The following is a 16,358-nucleotide window of genomic DNA, read 5'->3' on the forward strand; positions in this document are numbered from 1 at the left end:
TGCCTCTCTATGATGACTGGGCAGCTGATGCCCCCCTGGTCAGGGGCCCTCAGGCTGGTGGGCAATGCTCAGGGAAACATTTGTCAGGTGAAAACAGGCTGGTGGCAGAAAAGGGACAAGTGTGTCAAATGGGAGGATGGGAAATGGAAAGCGAGTTGCGACCAGCAGGACTCTGTCCAGCAACAGTCTGGTCAATCAAGGTGATCAAGGTGTCAAATGGGGGGGGATCTTTGAATCTCAAGTGGACCCCCATGGCTATAAGGGCTGTGTGGCATTCAGTTGGCCAGAGGGGATGCGTAAGGCAGACAATGGCAAGTAACCGCTTGCTGTTGACAAAAGTAGGATTGGCCTTGGAAAGGGGATTATGCGATTCTTTGCTTGCTTGGACAGAGCTTAACAATATAGAAATGAAGACGCCCTCAAGTCAAACTCACCTCCTGATGACTTCACAGACACAGCTGGGCAGTTTTCTTGAGCAAAAGTACAGAGGTGCTTTGCTGACTCCGGGGAGGCTTTTCCATTTTCTCATCTGGCAACATCGTAGGATTTTCTGGTGATCTCCCATCCAAATATGAAGCTCGATATAGTTCTGTTGAGTAACCTTTTCTCTCCCTGTTGGAGAGAAACCACAGAGATGGATGTTATTAATTCCATTGTGCAGTTCTAGGAGAAACTTGCTTTCCTTTCTCTCCTTCTTACCTGCTGTTTGTTAGTTACTATCTGCTGGTGGAAGTAAAAGTCTACCTCCCTAGAGACCTACATTTTTAGGTTTTCTTCTTACTGGGCTGTTTCCCCAAAATGTTCCACACTGCTAGGTACATGGTGCTTTAAGAAACCTTCAGCATAAATCTCTTCCCTATGGTCCCAGAAGAATAAATTGTAAAGTAGCAATAGTTTCATGATTAAAATGTCCCCTTCCTATCTTCATTTACTCAAGTCACTGATTTCCCTGATACTTCATTCTATTCTGTCCCCTACTTGATTTCCATTTTTTCCTCAGCCCACACCATCTCCAGTTAATCCACATTCCTGCCCTCCCGTGCAAGATGACTGTAGGCGATTCTTGGAATTTAATTCTGAGGGTATTTGCGCTTCTACAAAGCTCAGTTTCCCTGCATCGGCTGGTTTCTCCCTCTTTATCTGTGTGATGTCATTTTGGCTGCATCAACCAAGCACTGGGATTGCTTTCAAGACTTTCTTGAGTTACAGGCCCAGCAGCTCTCGCAATTAGCCATGCTGGCTGGGGAGGATGGGCATTGTAGCCCAATTAAATTGCAATCTGATTTAGTATTAGTAGGATGCAAAAGGAAGGGCTTGCATGCTTTGTTTTTCCTTGGACACAGATTTAGGGCTCTGAAATCTAGCATCCAGACTGAGCTTTCGTTGCTTTTATGTAATTTTTCCAGAAGCAACAGAAATTAGCTTCAGCTTCAGGCTGGGCATTTATTACATACCATAGCTTATCAGGACAAGGTCCTAGTGACCCCTATTATCAACCTGGTGGAATAACTTAATAGAGGAGCAAAAGGCCAGGCCCCACGAATGGAGAAGCTCACCAGTTAAAACATTACCTTGCCTTTATCTTGCCTGCAAATCTGGAGAACTCTAATCTTCTTTGCATATGGGTTGGACCTTTAGGCTAAATTGGGTGTAGATAGGTTTAAGCAGGTTTTTAAGAGATGCAGGCATGGAACAATTTGTTAGTCTGAAAAGGTGCTACCGGATTCCTTCTAAAGCATGGAATAATTACTCCGTTCAGACTCTGTGACAACTGTGAAGACTACAGTTCAGAAGACATGGGTTGAAATGGTTTGCAAATCAGTGTCGGTGGTTTAATGGGATAACCGAACTGGCAAACACAGCTGTTGGTTGCCACTGGGAGGCAGCGGCACTAGAGATGGGTGTGCAGAGATGATAGGAAAGGATCTGAATCAGCCTGTCTTCCCCAACCGGGCACTCTCAAGATGTGTTTGGAGGGATTCCAGCCATCAGCTTTTGGCCAAACACATCTGAAGGGCACAGTACTGGATTAAGGAAAGTTTATTTAAACAAGAAATAGCCAGAATGCTTGGAAATGGCAAGGGGTTCTTAAAGGGAGATAGGAACAAAGAACTGCAGAAACAATGGCTCCTGGGCAGAGCTGCCTAAACAGGCAGTATTTATGTTTACTGTCATTTGTAGAGAAGCATCCACATGCACGCAATTTTGATGAAGATCTGCACACTTTGTTTTCCTACATAATAGTGACTACTCAGTTCTGCAGAGGGCTTGCTGAATAGGCATCTGCTGCACTGGTCTCTCTTAGGGGTGAGCTACATCTTATTTTTCTTGCAATTGTCTTGTTCTTCCCATTCCCATTTTGAAGTTCAAGAAGTTCTCAGCATGAGGTTCTAGATTTGTCTAGCTTCGGACTATAGTCTTTCCCCCCCAGATCCCCTAGAGATTAAATGGGTAGAGGATCAGGGCCCTCTTTGTCAATGCATGTCTCTGAACTACTCTACCTGCTGTAGATGGCAAAACTTGTACAGAATGGTGCGTGGAATGGTCTAAGATAGCAGAGATGCCTTCCTGGTGGAGGTCTCAGCCAAAAGCCAAAAGTATGAGAGAGGGAAACAGCTTTCTTCTGCTTTCTAGAGATTAGGGAATTGAGCCATAATTCTCTTGGTTAAAAACAGACAAGAATTTCTATTTGCACCCACAAGAATATACTCAACTACTTCTAATAATTGTTATAAAAAAAAACAGAGTCAAAAAGATGCAGGGCTTGTTTAAGAGACATCTCAGAGCATGTGGTGGCAACATCTAGCCGACCTTGGCTGACCTCAGAAGCTAAGCCAGGTTCACCTGAATGGGGGACTGCCTTGGGAATCCCAGGGTCATTGGCTAGACTGGGAAGTCAAAGCAACAGCCTTCCCTTGAAAAAGACAGTGGCAGATCACTTCTATACCTGCCAAGAAATGGTGACTGCATGGAATTAGTCACCAGGAGTCAAGGTCAATGGGAGGATGTCTTTACTATTCTTTTCCCTTCCCTCCTTCACATCTATGGGCTTGACTTTTGTCCACCTCCTTCCGTATTTGCGCATAGGTACAAACTCCCTCTACACAACAGTGATTGCTCAAGCCAAGGATCGGGTGTAGCTTTTAGGTTGAGCATGAAAAGCCCTATTCTTTCTTTTCTTGCTTTGTTGGTTGGCATGCTGATTAATCTTGGTTCATGCGTAGTTAAGCAATAGATAAGACTTTAAAAACAAAGAACAACATTATTGTGCCATAGTGAAAAGATTGATCCCTAGTGCTTCTAGGATGGTCTTCCACAGCCTTTATTTCACTTTTTAAAATGAAGTTTAGTGACAATAGAATAACTCCCCCCCCCTCTTTTTGGCAATGCTATTCAGGGCTCTTCCCACTTTCTACCGAAAAAATGGAGGCTGTTTATGCATTCATCCGTGCAGGAATATAAGTGTGACCTGGCACTGAATCTTCTCCCACACCTCTGGCTTGTGTCTTCTTGCAAGTCTGTTGACAAGGCTACCCTTGCTCAGATGAGGAATAGCTCAACACCAGGTCTTATGTGCGTGTGTAATATAGACTGGCTTTCATCTAAACGTTTTACAATCAGTGGATCATATAGCAATAACATACAGTGAGCAGCAGAAAGTGCCCTTTAAAACAAGGACAGACAACCTTTTGCAGCTCAGATGGTTCTGCTGAGGAGCATAAAATACTGGGAGGAATCATGCTTTGTAGCATAAAGAGGGTTGCATTGTGTAACACTAGGAGTTGCTTTGCGGAAAAGGGAAAAGACAGGTGTTGGTCTTTAGCCAGTTTCTGACTGGCTAAACATGCCACACTGCTTCTCTCTGCTCCCAATAAATGGCCAGAATCCTGTTTAACTGGTTTCCAAGTCTGCTGTTCCATCAGTTTTTCTCCTCTTCGCTCAAGCCTTTCATGTAGGTTCAACTTTTTTTAAACAGTGCTGCTTTTTAACACATGTCTCTTCTCACCAGCAGCTCAGCAGAAGCCACAGGGTTAGGGAACATTTAATTTACGGGCAGCCTCAGTAAGTGGGGTGCTAATTCGCTGTAGCTGTTAGTGGACAGTCAGGCAAGGATTGCATTCAAACCTCCATTTGGCCATGAATCTCACTGAGTGATCTTTGGTTAGTCACTGACTTCCAGGAGGAGGAGGCAAACTTAGCATGTGCAACACACACACACACACACACACACAATAAAGCCCTCTTTTTCTGTCCAGCAAAGCCCTCTTCGGGTCCTAACGGCTAAAAGCTGCTCAATTCCGCATCATTTGGAGGTTTTAGACCTGTCAAAACTGCACAGTTACAAAGTGAGTGTGCCACAGCTAAAAGGCAAAAGAAAGCAATGTCACCCCTTTTACGTACAACCCAGAGATCTCTGGTATGACCTTCTCTACGCTGCAACCTGTGTTCCTCTAAAAAAACGTAAATTCTTTAGCTATCAGAGATTGCAGAATTCCCTCCCAGTATAACCTCTTCTCACACAGTTATTCTACAAATAATCTGGGAAGCAGAAAAAGGGAAGGAAAACACCGAGATTGCATTAGGCTTTCTGAAGAAAAGATCTGTTAGAAAACTGAATTCTCATGGTAAAATAATGATGCAACAAAGGTTATTGGTGTGCCAGTAAGAAACATGGAGGCCTGCGTTACTGGAAAGTAGATATCCCTATTTTTCACTAAGGATCTGTCTTCCTTCCTTTCTGCTCTGAGATACTTGTTTGTTGGCTTGCATATTAAGGCTTTAATGTTGCTCCTGTCAAAAACAACTCTAAGCCTTAGTAAATAAATATGCATGCAACGTTGAGCCCATCCTCTGGAAGCAGTCAATCCCAAACCTAATTGCAAGAAAGGGGACTGGATTTGCTTTCTTTCTTCGACCAGCACATACAACATGGTTTCCAAGTTATTTTTTGTCTGAGGGCTACTTAAAAGATATGGAACTGCTACAACAACAGAGAATACAAATGTGCACACCCTGTGGCTGATTTCCTCCATGGCATTTGTGTGATCTGGTGGGTTTAGGGGTAAACGCATTGTGTGAGACCCCAACCGTTGCAGTTTATAAATCATGTTTTTTGGCTTAGCAGGCAGTATGATCCCAGCCTTTGTGGTTTATTCAGTGAATCAAAGTTAATTAAACCAAGGCTTGGCACTGTGCAAATCAGGACAGAGAGAGAGTGGTTTTAACAAAATAATAGCATGGAAATAAGATGGAGAAGACCGACCATGTTCTTTTTCAGTTTTGGAGGATCCCCTGAAGAATGTTTAAATTTTCTGTGCTGTGGCCCTGTTTCAGCTTGACTGCAGTGGCTAAAGCTTTAATTCTACTTAGCAACAAGTTTCTAAGCCTTGCTGTGTCTATCCCTTCTTCCCAAAATACATTTACCCTTCAATTATTCTCAAAGTGCAAGCTTCATTGCTGCTAGCAGTTATAACCTCAGTTTAGGTGATGGCGGCTGTATTTTGAGTCGGCACTGAGAACCAGATTAAGTGGAGTCACATTGTTTTGTCTTTTTCTGCTTTTACATGGGAAGGTCTGGAAAGAGGTCCAGAGACTCTGTGCAGTTGCTCAATCCTGATTTAAGTGTTTGGATTCTTTCTATCCCAGGTCAAATATAAGAGGCTTCCAATGCTGATGATTTAAGCAATGTACCTCCTTGAAAGGGGGAAAAAAACCCTTTAATTCTAGGTACTAATATTTCTTTGAATAGCCATAGAGATCCCATTCCAGTTTTGTTGCCTGAAAATGGCATTTCAGATACAGCAAACTTTCCCCCTTCCTTATCACTTTCCATTTGGCACCTGTGCTAAAATACACCTTAAGCACGTCTACACCCCTACAAAGCAAACTCCAAGAAAATGCAAGAGCTCCAATTATGTTTGTGTCAATATTGGCACCCAGACTGTGGATTTCTACTGTTTCTGTGGAAGATTGCTGAACTCCCATGCTTTGCCCCAAGGCAGGCCTGTGATGCACACTTGAAAAGTTGTGCGTAAGTTTCAAGCCTATTGGCTTCCACGGGTGAATTATTTGGGCTTTCCTTTTCCAACAGTGCAGGATTGCAGACCATTTTTAAAGTAAGACTTGAAAGTATTACAAGGCAGTACAGGCAGTCCTCGCTTAAGCACATTTGAGACTGGAATTTTGGTTGCTAAGCAAAGCTGTCATTAAGTGAATCCAACCCGATTTTACAACCTTTTTTGCAGCGGTTGTTAAGCAAATCACTGCAAGCGTCAAGTGAACCGTATGGTCATTAAGCGAATCACACGGTTCCCCATTGATTTTGCTTGCCAGAAGCCGGCCGGGAAGGTCAAAAATGGTGATCACATGACTATGGGACGCTGTGATGGTCATAAATGTGAACTGGTTGTCAAGCACTCAAATCCGTGATCACGTGACTGCGGGGATGCTGCTACAGTCATAAATGCGAGGACCAGTTATAAGTCAGTTTTTTCAGCACCATCCTAAGTCTGAACCATCCCTAAATGAATGGTTGTTAAGCGAGGACTACCTGTAGTAAAACTGCTGATACCTGAAATGCTAAAGAAGGGAAGAAAAACAATCCAATCTTAGGAGTGGTTGGTTTTCTTGCTTTCATCCAGAAACCTTGGTCTCCACTCTGTAAAGAAGGCTAATCCTGGGTCATTCCCAGTGTGGTACTAGCCAAAAAGGTCCATTGCCTCAGGCTAATTCAGAAATGGCAACTGGATATTTCCGATCGTTTTAAACTGTGAGACCGTTGTGTAGGTTGGAGATTTGTAAGTGTGAATATTTTCCCCCCTCCTTTTTCAGTTCAGCCAACTGGTTTCCAGTGAACTGAAGGCTCTAGGAAGGAACTCATACACATTCTGCACAGATGGCCAGCTCCTTATTCGACAGGTCCTCCACCCAGAATCATCCAAAAAGGTAAGCTACTGATGGGATCCTGGCAAATACCCAAGACAGCATCCTGGACCCACTCCAGTGCTTCTGTAATTTTCTGCTGGGAATCCTGGTGCCCTTCAAATCTGAAACTGCAATGCACTGAATCTAGCAAGGCTATTGGTCATCATAACTTGGGAATTACGGGCTTCCCATCACAAAACATTCCCCTCCTTCCGGCTTTATTTTAAAAACATCTTTGTGGAATCAACATTCAAGCTCAACCATTAAAAAAAAACCCTCTACAATTTACCATTGCCCCAATTAGATCATAAAAATAACGTGCCACAAAAACCTCACCCTTGATTCCTTCCTAATCTAGGACAAGGTAAAGTCTTCAGGTCAAGGTCCACTCCTTGTGACTTATGCAGACCATAAATCAAGGCAACAACACATCTGAGGTTTACTATTTCCATCTTCGGGGTCTGATCCACAGCCCTGGGATGTCTTAATGGTCTTTTGTCGAAATGACACTCACATCTGACTTTGCTGAACTTTTCGAAATTAGCCGAGCACACAAATAGTGGTAGAATGTATGGATAAGGTCAGTGATTTTACAAACTGTACCCAGTCTGCCTAGTTTTAACACAATAGGATTAGCATAACTCTTCACAAAACATTCTAATTTGCAAGCGAAAAGAGTTGTTGAGTTGAAGTCTGGGGCTTCTATTGATGATCTTGAAAAAAATGCTGCTGTTATTGTCTTCAAAGATACTCTAAATACTAGAACAGCCTTTCTCAACTTTTTGACCCCGGAGGAACCCTTGAAATATTTTTCCGGCCTCGGGGAACCCCTTCACATTCAGGCTCAAATCTAGGCCAGAAGTTATGAAATTATTATATTTGTTTCATGTGTTGGCCTGTCTATATGCATTGGCAGTGTTCTTAAACTAAAAATAAAGAATGAAACTTACCTCTTTAATGTGAAATTGCCCAAATTTCAAATAATTAAACAAATTGTGATCTCCCAGGGAACCCCTCGTGACCTCTCGCAGAACCCAAGGGTGCCATGGAACCCTGGCTGAGAAACCCTGTGCTAGAGGAATCAGTGAGATGTCTGCATCTAATGAAATCAGTTCAGTGGTAATGATTTTCTCTAGCCACTTCCTTTTTATTCTGCTGGAGAAGGAAGACTTAATAGAAGTGTTAAAAACATGTGCTTGGAACTGAAAATATGAACAGAAAGAAATTTTTTCTTATCTTCTCATGCTTCAAGGCTCATCCTCTGAAACGAAATGTGGGGAAACTCAGGAGTAATAGAAAGAATGACTTTTTTACGCAATGGGAATTTAAAGTGGAATTTGCTATTACCTCATCTGTTGATAGCCACAATTTAGATATTTTAAAATGGGAGCTGGACAAATTCTTGGAGGATAGGACTATCCATAAAAGGTAGTCATGGGTTGTATCCCTTAAATAATAGTTGCTGGGAGAAGCAGTGTGGGAAAAGGCTTCTTATTCGTTCTTCTGAGATTTCTGAATGCATCACAGGATACTGAATTAGATGGACCATTGATCTGATCCATCAAAGCTCGTGTTCTTATGGAGAGTCCATCACTTTATGGGCATAGGAGAAAATTCTGCACTTATTTGACCTCTCACCATCTGATCTGGACTCTGATTCATTTCAGTCCACTCAAACCTTATCCTTCAGCTAACATCAGTGTTTCCCAAAATGTTGGTGGATGCTTTTTCATTGTAATCTTTGTACTGAGTGGACTGTTATTCCAGGAAGAAGTAGGCAATCAGCACAGTCCCTGCTTTTAATTTGGCTGAAAAGAGAAAGGGTGGCCCCACCCAACTTAGATTCCATTTCCACCCATCATCAATATGTCCTTCTGAACACATCACTCCCAAGAAAAGCCAGTAGCTTTTCCCTGTATTGTATACTTGTTCATGTCTATACCTTAGTCTGATACTTCGGATGGGAAGAGGGAATTAGGGTTCTATATTTAGTCTAACTGAACTACTGTAATGGTCTTAATTTTCTCTAACAACTTTCCCTCCTCCAATCCAGGAACTCCTGGGAGCTGCAGTTTTGAAATAGCTTTGTCAACATTCTATGTTTTATGTTTCTATCTTCCCTGGTCATTTGAGGAATTATAGTTCCTCAGATACTGACAGACAGATCAGATTAATAATAGAAATGTGAGTTAAGCACCTAGAAAGGTGCAACACCGTAATTTGAATACGCAGTTAAAAATTACTTTCATTTACCTCTTTATTTTCATATGAAAGGCACCTGGTTAGTCTGAATTTGTAGGGAAACTTAAGTTATCAAGCTGCCTTGAGATAATCCCAAGCTCATTTGACTGAAAGGATCATCATATATCACTCCTCTGTTTATTCCAGACATCATTTTCCTTCCTCTGTTTCTCCTATATGTAATTGCATGCTGCGCACAAGGGTGTACATAATGTTTTGAATCTGAAACACTAGGAGCTTGAAATGGGTTGACAGGGTTTAGAGCCCACAGCAGCCTTTTAGTTCCAAACACTTTGGCAAAGCTGGAAAGCAGAACCCAACATTCCAAGATCAAAATGTTGAATTCAGAATGCTTTGCCTACCATTAAGTGTAAACTGCTTAGAACACAGGTAGCCCTCTCCTTTTGCTTCAAGTGGCACATATGCAGCTAATATTTGATAAATAAACTCCAATAAAAGGGTTTTCATGTTGCTCGCTTTAATGGGCCTGTGTGGGAAAAACCTTTCTGGGGGAGTGAAGGTCCAGGTTCTGGGTTGCTCCAAAGGATTTCCATGAATCTTTCATATTGTTCTATGTATTGATTATCTCCATTTTATGCTACCCCCATTACAGAATCTTCTGCTGTCCGACTGCTTTTATTCATTTTATGATCTACGGAAAGAATTTCATGACTGCTATCCCAACTCATCCTCCGTGAAGGATCAAACTATACAGTCTATGGCAGAATGTATCCTTTGCAAAGATTCCTCTAAAGCTGTGTCGTAGGAGAAGTGGGATCTCAGACCTTCCAGATCAGTCTTTCTCAACCTTGGCCACTTTCAGATGGGTGGTCTCCAACTTCCAGGCTGGCTGGGGAATTCTGGAAATCTGAAAATGGCCAAGGTTGAGAAACACCGTTCCAGATTTGTCAAGTAACAACTCCCAGTAGCCTTCATCCTTGGCTAGGCTGGTTGAGCTTATTGAGAGTTGCAATTCTGTAATCTCTGATGCATCCCAGCTTCTCCACCTCTGACTTCTCTGTTTCTAACACATGGATATTTCAAAAGCATGGAGTGGGCTCTAAATGGGTGCTACCAAATCTTAATCCAAGTCTCTCAAAATGCTCCTGTTGGAAGAAAGAGGTGGAGGCATTCACCATAAGGAAGAAGTTGGGTACAAACGTCAATGCCGTCATCCAGGCATTGCAGATAAATGCAACAGTGCCTAGGAAAGCCTCAGCACACATAATCCTTTACTGTTGGTGGAAATCATTTGTCAGAAAGAAGGGAGAAGAAAAGGAAGCATGGATGTGCATAAAATACTGTGCACGCATGCTTCGCTGAATAAGACCAACAGCAACCTTTTTAGCCTTGCAAATCCTAGAAAGGAAGGTTCCTGGAACTGTAAAATTCAGGGAACTCTCTGAAGTGAAAAGCTTCTTAGCCATCCAATGAAGTCAGGATCACATCCGTTCAAAGGAGCAAAATCAAAGCCTACAAGAGGGAAAGTATTTCCACAGGGATCCCAGCTGGTGAAGCTGGTGCATCCAGGGCCAGAACCATAAGCACCTCTGTGGTTGCAGAAATCCTTTCATTCTCTTTTCTTGAACTTTTTGTCCAGATATTGGATACGGGATAGATGAAACAGAGGAGGACTTTGGGGTATGGCAAGTGAAAGCCATGGTAGCCATTGTTTTCAGCATGCTTCCAGATACATGCAGTAAGTGAAAATCTGGGTCTGATTCTGGGACTGTTTTTCTCCCGCGTCAGAAGCATCTTCTCTCTCCTCTAAGCATTTCCAGGCTTTTAACTTTTTCATTTTGATCCGTTCCAGATCACAGGTTTACCACCCCAGAAACAGTGAAGTACAAGTATGAAACAGGACCCTGGTAAGTGTTTTCCCTCCACAGGATAGCACCAAATGGAAGTTGCGGGGGAGATGATTGTGGGGTGCTTGGAGCCTGGTTATAATCTTATTTCCAGCCTTTATTCCTGGGAGAAAAACAAGTATATCAAGTGTAATGGAATGTGAGAATGACCTTGGAAGGGGAGGGAGACAGATGCTGCCCAGAGATAAAACGGGGAGGAGCCCGCAACAGAATAATGGGCAGAAAAAGAAAATTAGGAAGGACCCGCCCTAACTGATTAGGTGGTAAATAGGGACAGTGGGAGATTTTGTACTTTCAGACTTGCAAGATTCTTTTTAATGTAGCCTTACAATAAAATAAGGTAGCTCATCTGGTCATGTTTCCTGTCTGTTTTATCTGGGAGGGCTGACATCAAGGAAGCATCCCCAGTTAGCTCAAGCATTGTAGAAAGTCCAAAGTCTGTCTGCTCTGTGTCACCATTTTTGCTTTCATCATATTCTGATTTTTCCCGAGGGCTTCCCAAATGCCAAACGTTGTAAACATACTACTTTTTGTAGAGAATAAAAGGGGTGACCTTGACAGAAATATGCAAGAACCTAGACTAAGAGGGCTGAAACATTCTGTCAGCCCTGGGAAACAAGATAATATTTGAAAGCAGGCCCATGCAGCACAAGGGACAACAGGTTTTTGCCAACAATTTTGGATGGCTGCAATGGTTTCTGCTATGGCCCCTGAATATCATTGCAGAGTGAGCTGTGCATGGATAGGAGTTCTCCATTTCCTCAGCTTGCACAACGCTTGCAACATAAACCAAGCAAATGAGTTGGGTTCAACATTATATGTAAGCCATTAAAAAAAACTAACTGTGGTTAAAACTAGCAGGTGGACTACCTCCCGGTTTTGTTGAACTGCAACTCCCAGCAGCCCCAACCAACATAGCCCAGCGTAAGAAACGCTGGGGTCTGTAGTTCAGCAACATATGGAGGGCCACTTCACCACACTGTCCACTAAATTGCAATTGGAAACAATGGTATGCCATGAAAATCTCAGAATGGAATTGAATGGTTGTGGCGTGCTTTGAAAAATAAGAGGGCTCTGTATTTCTAAGAGAAATGGCGACATACTTGGACCCCTCTGCATCCATACGTGAAGCTGAACCATGTTTTTTGGAGAAACCACAATTGGGGGGGGGGTTCATATTCTTGCTATACTTTCTACACTCTGTTCTATATTGTTTAATCTTTTTCAGAATGAACCGTAGTGGATTTGTATGTTTGTGTTATTGCATGGTCTGGATGTACACTAGCTAAGTCATTGGGATCTATACACTGCCAGTGGCTGAGGTCATACAACCCCATGAAGAACGTACATTACAGATTAGCGCAGTGTGCAAACCCATCTTGCGTGTGAGATCTTCTCCCATGTGAATTGCTTTGAGTCTGGAGTTGCTACTACTACTTATTGATACTTGCAGGCTGTGGTGGCTTTGGAGATGTATAAGACTTGGATTCTCATGATGAACATGTAATCTGCATTTAGACCTTTCACCATAGTAACCTTACTTTGCATCATCCCTTGAGATCCAGATGTTACTATCTTCAGCTCCTTGTTGCCTGGTCATATTTGTATGACCATAAGTTGCCCAGTTTTGCTGTTTTGCTCCAGCACTCGCCTCTGGTTCTTCAAAACATTGTCAATGACTGGAATAGTATGCAATAGAATTTTCGTGGGAAGTACTTTCAGTAGGGGCGCGGTGGCGCTGCAGGTTAAACCGCTGAGCTGCTGAGCTTGCTGATCGGAAGGTCGGCGGTTCGAATCCACGTGACGGGGTGAGCTCCCGTTGCTAGTCCCAGCTCCTGCCAACCTAGCAGTTTGAAAACATGCAAATGTGAGTAGATTAATAGGTACCGCTTCAGCGGGCAGGTAACGGCGTTCCGTGTAGTCATGCCAGCCACATGACCATGGAAGTGTCTACGGACAAACGCCGGCTCTTCGGCTTTGAAACGGAGATGAGCACCGCCCCCTAGAGTCGGACACGACTGGACTTAATGTCAAGGGAAACCTTTATCTTTACCTACTTTCAGTAATGCAATTACAGTATATTGAATAAGTACTTGCCCTGAGATGATAAAGAATTGTGTCAGATCAATAGCTGATTTGAAATGTCCTTTCTCATGTTTCTTTTTGTAGTAGTAAATCAGAAGCCGTGGACAGTGAAACCGTCATACGTGCTAGAGGACTCCCTTGGCAGTCTTCTGACCAGGACATAGCTCGCTTTTTTAAAGGCCTTAATATTGCCAAGTAAGAAGGTTGGATTGGTGCTGTCTGTTTCTAGCTGGGGATCAAGGGTTATTTTATTTTTCTGTTGCTACAAGTTCTTGTGTCTCCTCCTTGCTGATCTCAGCTGTGATAGATTCTGGGTGAGATTTTTACACTTATAATTTGGGCAACTTGACAAGTCATTGTGGACAACAAACCTCTGAAAAACATCCAAAATTGCTGGGTGATGTCTTTCTCCATCCAGAATCATTGATGTCAAGACTAGAATGTTATTTTGTTCTGCTCTCTGCCAATCCAAGACAGAGAGGACAATGGTCTTCGTTTCTTCAGAATCTGGAAGGAACAACCCCTTCCAGATTAGGTATAAACTGGTATCAGCAGAACCTGACTCTGCATTCAGCCCACAGACTTCATCTTGGGACTGATTTCAAATTGTTGATGACCTCATTGTGGTTTAAACACCTGGCTTAAGTTTTGTACTTTCCCAGTACTTCCCCACCTCCACATTTTATAATCTGATGTTCTGAAGAGTTCAAAGTCTTTCATAACATTTCAGGTTGTTTTGGTTAATCCAAATTAAGCCATCACCAAGCTGTGATTTTTTTTTCTGCTATGGATCTACTTGATTATGATTCCTTTTTATAGGTATCTGGAAGTTCCAATTCTTTATCCCCCAGCCATGGCCCAAACATACTAAAAGAGCAAGTTTTAGCCTTTAAGCTGTTGGAGAAGGACTATTTCCTCATGAAATGTTTGAAAACAGAACAGCTGGGCATGAGAGAATTTCACCATGATCTAAGCCTTCCTGCCCTTCCAGTCATTTCCTCCCCTTTCATTGAGATGGGAATAATTTTAATTTGCAACCTGATGGCTCTCCCAAGTGATTTGAGAGTGCATCTCATTGATTTATAATGGATGCAACTTTATTGTTATTTTCATTACACCATTATTGGGTGTGACTTTGAAGCAGGATTTGAAATCTGTCATCCAGGGCTCACTTGCCTCAATAGACTTGTTCTGTCCAGATCTTGAAGAATGAAATCACTTTGCCACGCGGGGATAAAGCTGGATGTGGTCTGGTTCATTTTCTCTGGGGGTGTCTCTGTGTCTCCTTTCTTTTAGAGGTGGTGTGGCCTTGTGTCTGAATGCTCAGGGGAGGCGAAATGGAGAGGCGCTGGTGCGGTTTGTCAGCTCTGAACAAAGAGATTTGGCTCTGGAAAGGCACAAACATCACATGGGGAGCCGGTACATTGAGGTAGTTTGCTTAGATATAACTGGTTAATTATAATTATGTAATTAGAGATGATACGTTTGGACTGTGCAAGAAAGTTGCAACAGTCATTTATTTATTTGCTATTTATTTGTTTATTTAAACAATTTACATGGCTGCCCATCTTGTTCCTGAGTTTCTGGAGGTGTTGACAATGAATTAAAACTGAAAAGCAGCAAAGCAATTCAATTCAATTAAAAAAGAAATTACAGCAATAATCAATGTATTGTGTGCTAGGAGGCCAAATAGATCATTCCATCTTACGATCAATAACTAACAAACAGTAACAGACAAGCCAACCAACAGGGCTCCCCTAACATTCCAGCCCAGAAGCCTAAGGGAACAACAGGTCTTTATTACCTTATGAAAGTCCAACTGGATCAGGGCCATCCAAATCTCTGAGGGCCTTCCCTGTGCATACTCTGGGGCCAATGAGATTGCACTGAAGGATCATGGAGCTTGACCATCCTGTTGGTTCTGGTGGGTCAAGCAGAAACAGAGTGATGCCACAATCTGGCCCTTGGCCATGTAGGGCTTTATAGTGATAGCTAGGACCTTGAATTGCACTTGGAAACTTGCCAGAAGCCAATTCGTCTTGTGGAGCAGTGGTGCTATATCATGAATTAAATATGATGAATTAATTCATCCTAGAGGGATGAATTAAATACACCTTTATATGAGTACCTCCAAACCTACAGAATGGAAGTTCTTGACATCTCCTGACTGTTCCACTTTCCTTATGGACCACAGTGTTGTGATGGTTCCAGGTGGTATCGTAGACCACTTCTGGAAAGCTAGATTCATGTGGTCTAGAGAAGTATCCCAGAGTCTTCCCAATATTCTGTCCTAAAATGGTGGTTTTGCACATACTTAGGTTTATATAACAAAGGGCATCTTGTGTCATCTTAAAGGTAAATGGCTTTATTAACATATAAGCTTTTATGAATCATTTTGTTTGGTGGCCATCAGACCCCACCTATTCTGACATTTTAAATTAAAAAAAATCATTTAAATTAAAAATATAAGGAAACTTGGCATGCTGCAAAGGTTTACACCAGCCTTTAGAATAATTATCATCTCCAGCGGTGACTCTGGATCCTAAATGGACCCCAGAAGCTTTCTTAGAATATAACATGGATGGGTTTTGTTAGAAGTCCACCTACTCAGAAGAAGAGATAAGGGTAATTGGAGAGGCTTTCAGGGGGAGGAGATGACAGGTAAAATTCAAATAAGTGTTTTTCAATTGCTCAGGCTGGCAGCCACTTAGTGAACAGACAAGGCTCCCAGTAGCCATTTTCCCATAATGCGTACAACGTGATCCCCAAATCTAGAATGTACCCACCAGTCCAGAAAGGTTGAACGCTAGAGTCCATTTTCTCAGGGTCTTGTAGTGTAATCTTGACAGAGCAGCTTGGCCAGTTGAAATGTTCATTTCCCCTGATTTCTCGATATTGCTGTGTCTGATAACCAGATTTACAGATACCTCAGAAACAGTGAGATGCCAAACCCAACAGCTTTGAAGTAGCTTTCAAAGCTATCTGATCCCCATATAGACTCAACAAAATAAGTTGTACTGTTAAAATTCCATGTTCAAAAACCCACAAATTTGAGAGTGTGTATTATGCTAATGTTCCTCATCAAAGATCTTAACAACTATCACAATTACTGTGTCTGCCTTATTTTGTTGCAGGTTTACAAAGCCACGGGAGAGGAATTTCTGAAAATTGCTGGTGGTGAGATGTTTAGAATAAAGCCTACTAATCTTGTGATTGAAATTGTACTGCTGGAAGATGTTT

At 42.4% G+C, this 16,358-nt stretch overlaps 1 protein-coding gene across 4 annotated transcripts in view; it reads left to right on the forward strand.

Moving 5' to 3' along the window:
- ESRP2 (epithelial splicing regulatory protein 2) overlaps nucleotides 1–16,358 on the forward strand; it is a 69,863-nt gene that overhangs the window by 17,961 nt on the left and 35,544 nt on the right. For all 4 annotated transcript variants that reach the window (XM_063313038.1, XM_063313039.1, XM_063313040.1 and 1 more), the window contains exons 4-10: nucleotides 6,832–6,945; nucleotides 9,779–9,893; nucleotides 10,766–10,864; nucleotides 10,979–11,033; nucleotides 13,203–13,313; nucleotides 14,415–14,547; nucleotides 16,253–16,295. In XM_063313038.1, coding sequence (XP_063169108.1) covers nucleotides 6,832–6,945; nucleotides 9,779–9,893; nucleotides 10,766–10,864; nucleotides 10,979–11,033; nucleotides 13,203–13,313; nucleotides 14,415–14,547; nucleotides 16,253–16,295 — 670 coding nt within the window. The remainder of the gene's footprint in view (nucleotides 1–6,831; nucleotides 6,946–9,778; nucleotides 9,894–10,765; nucleotides 10,865–10,978; nucleotides 11,034–13,202; nucleotides 13,314–14,414; nucleotides 14,548–16,252; nucleotides 16,296–16,358) is intronic.

The sequence above is a fragment of the Candoia aspera genome, chromosome 11 (assembly GCF_035149785.1).
Source record: "Candoia aspera isolate rCanAsp1 chromosome 11, rCanAsp1.hap2, whole genome shotgun sequence".
Classification (NCBI taxonomy): domain Eukaryota; kingdom Metazoa; phylum Chordata; class Lepidosauria; order Squamata; family Boidae; genus Candoia; species Candoia aspera.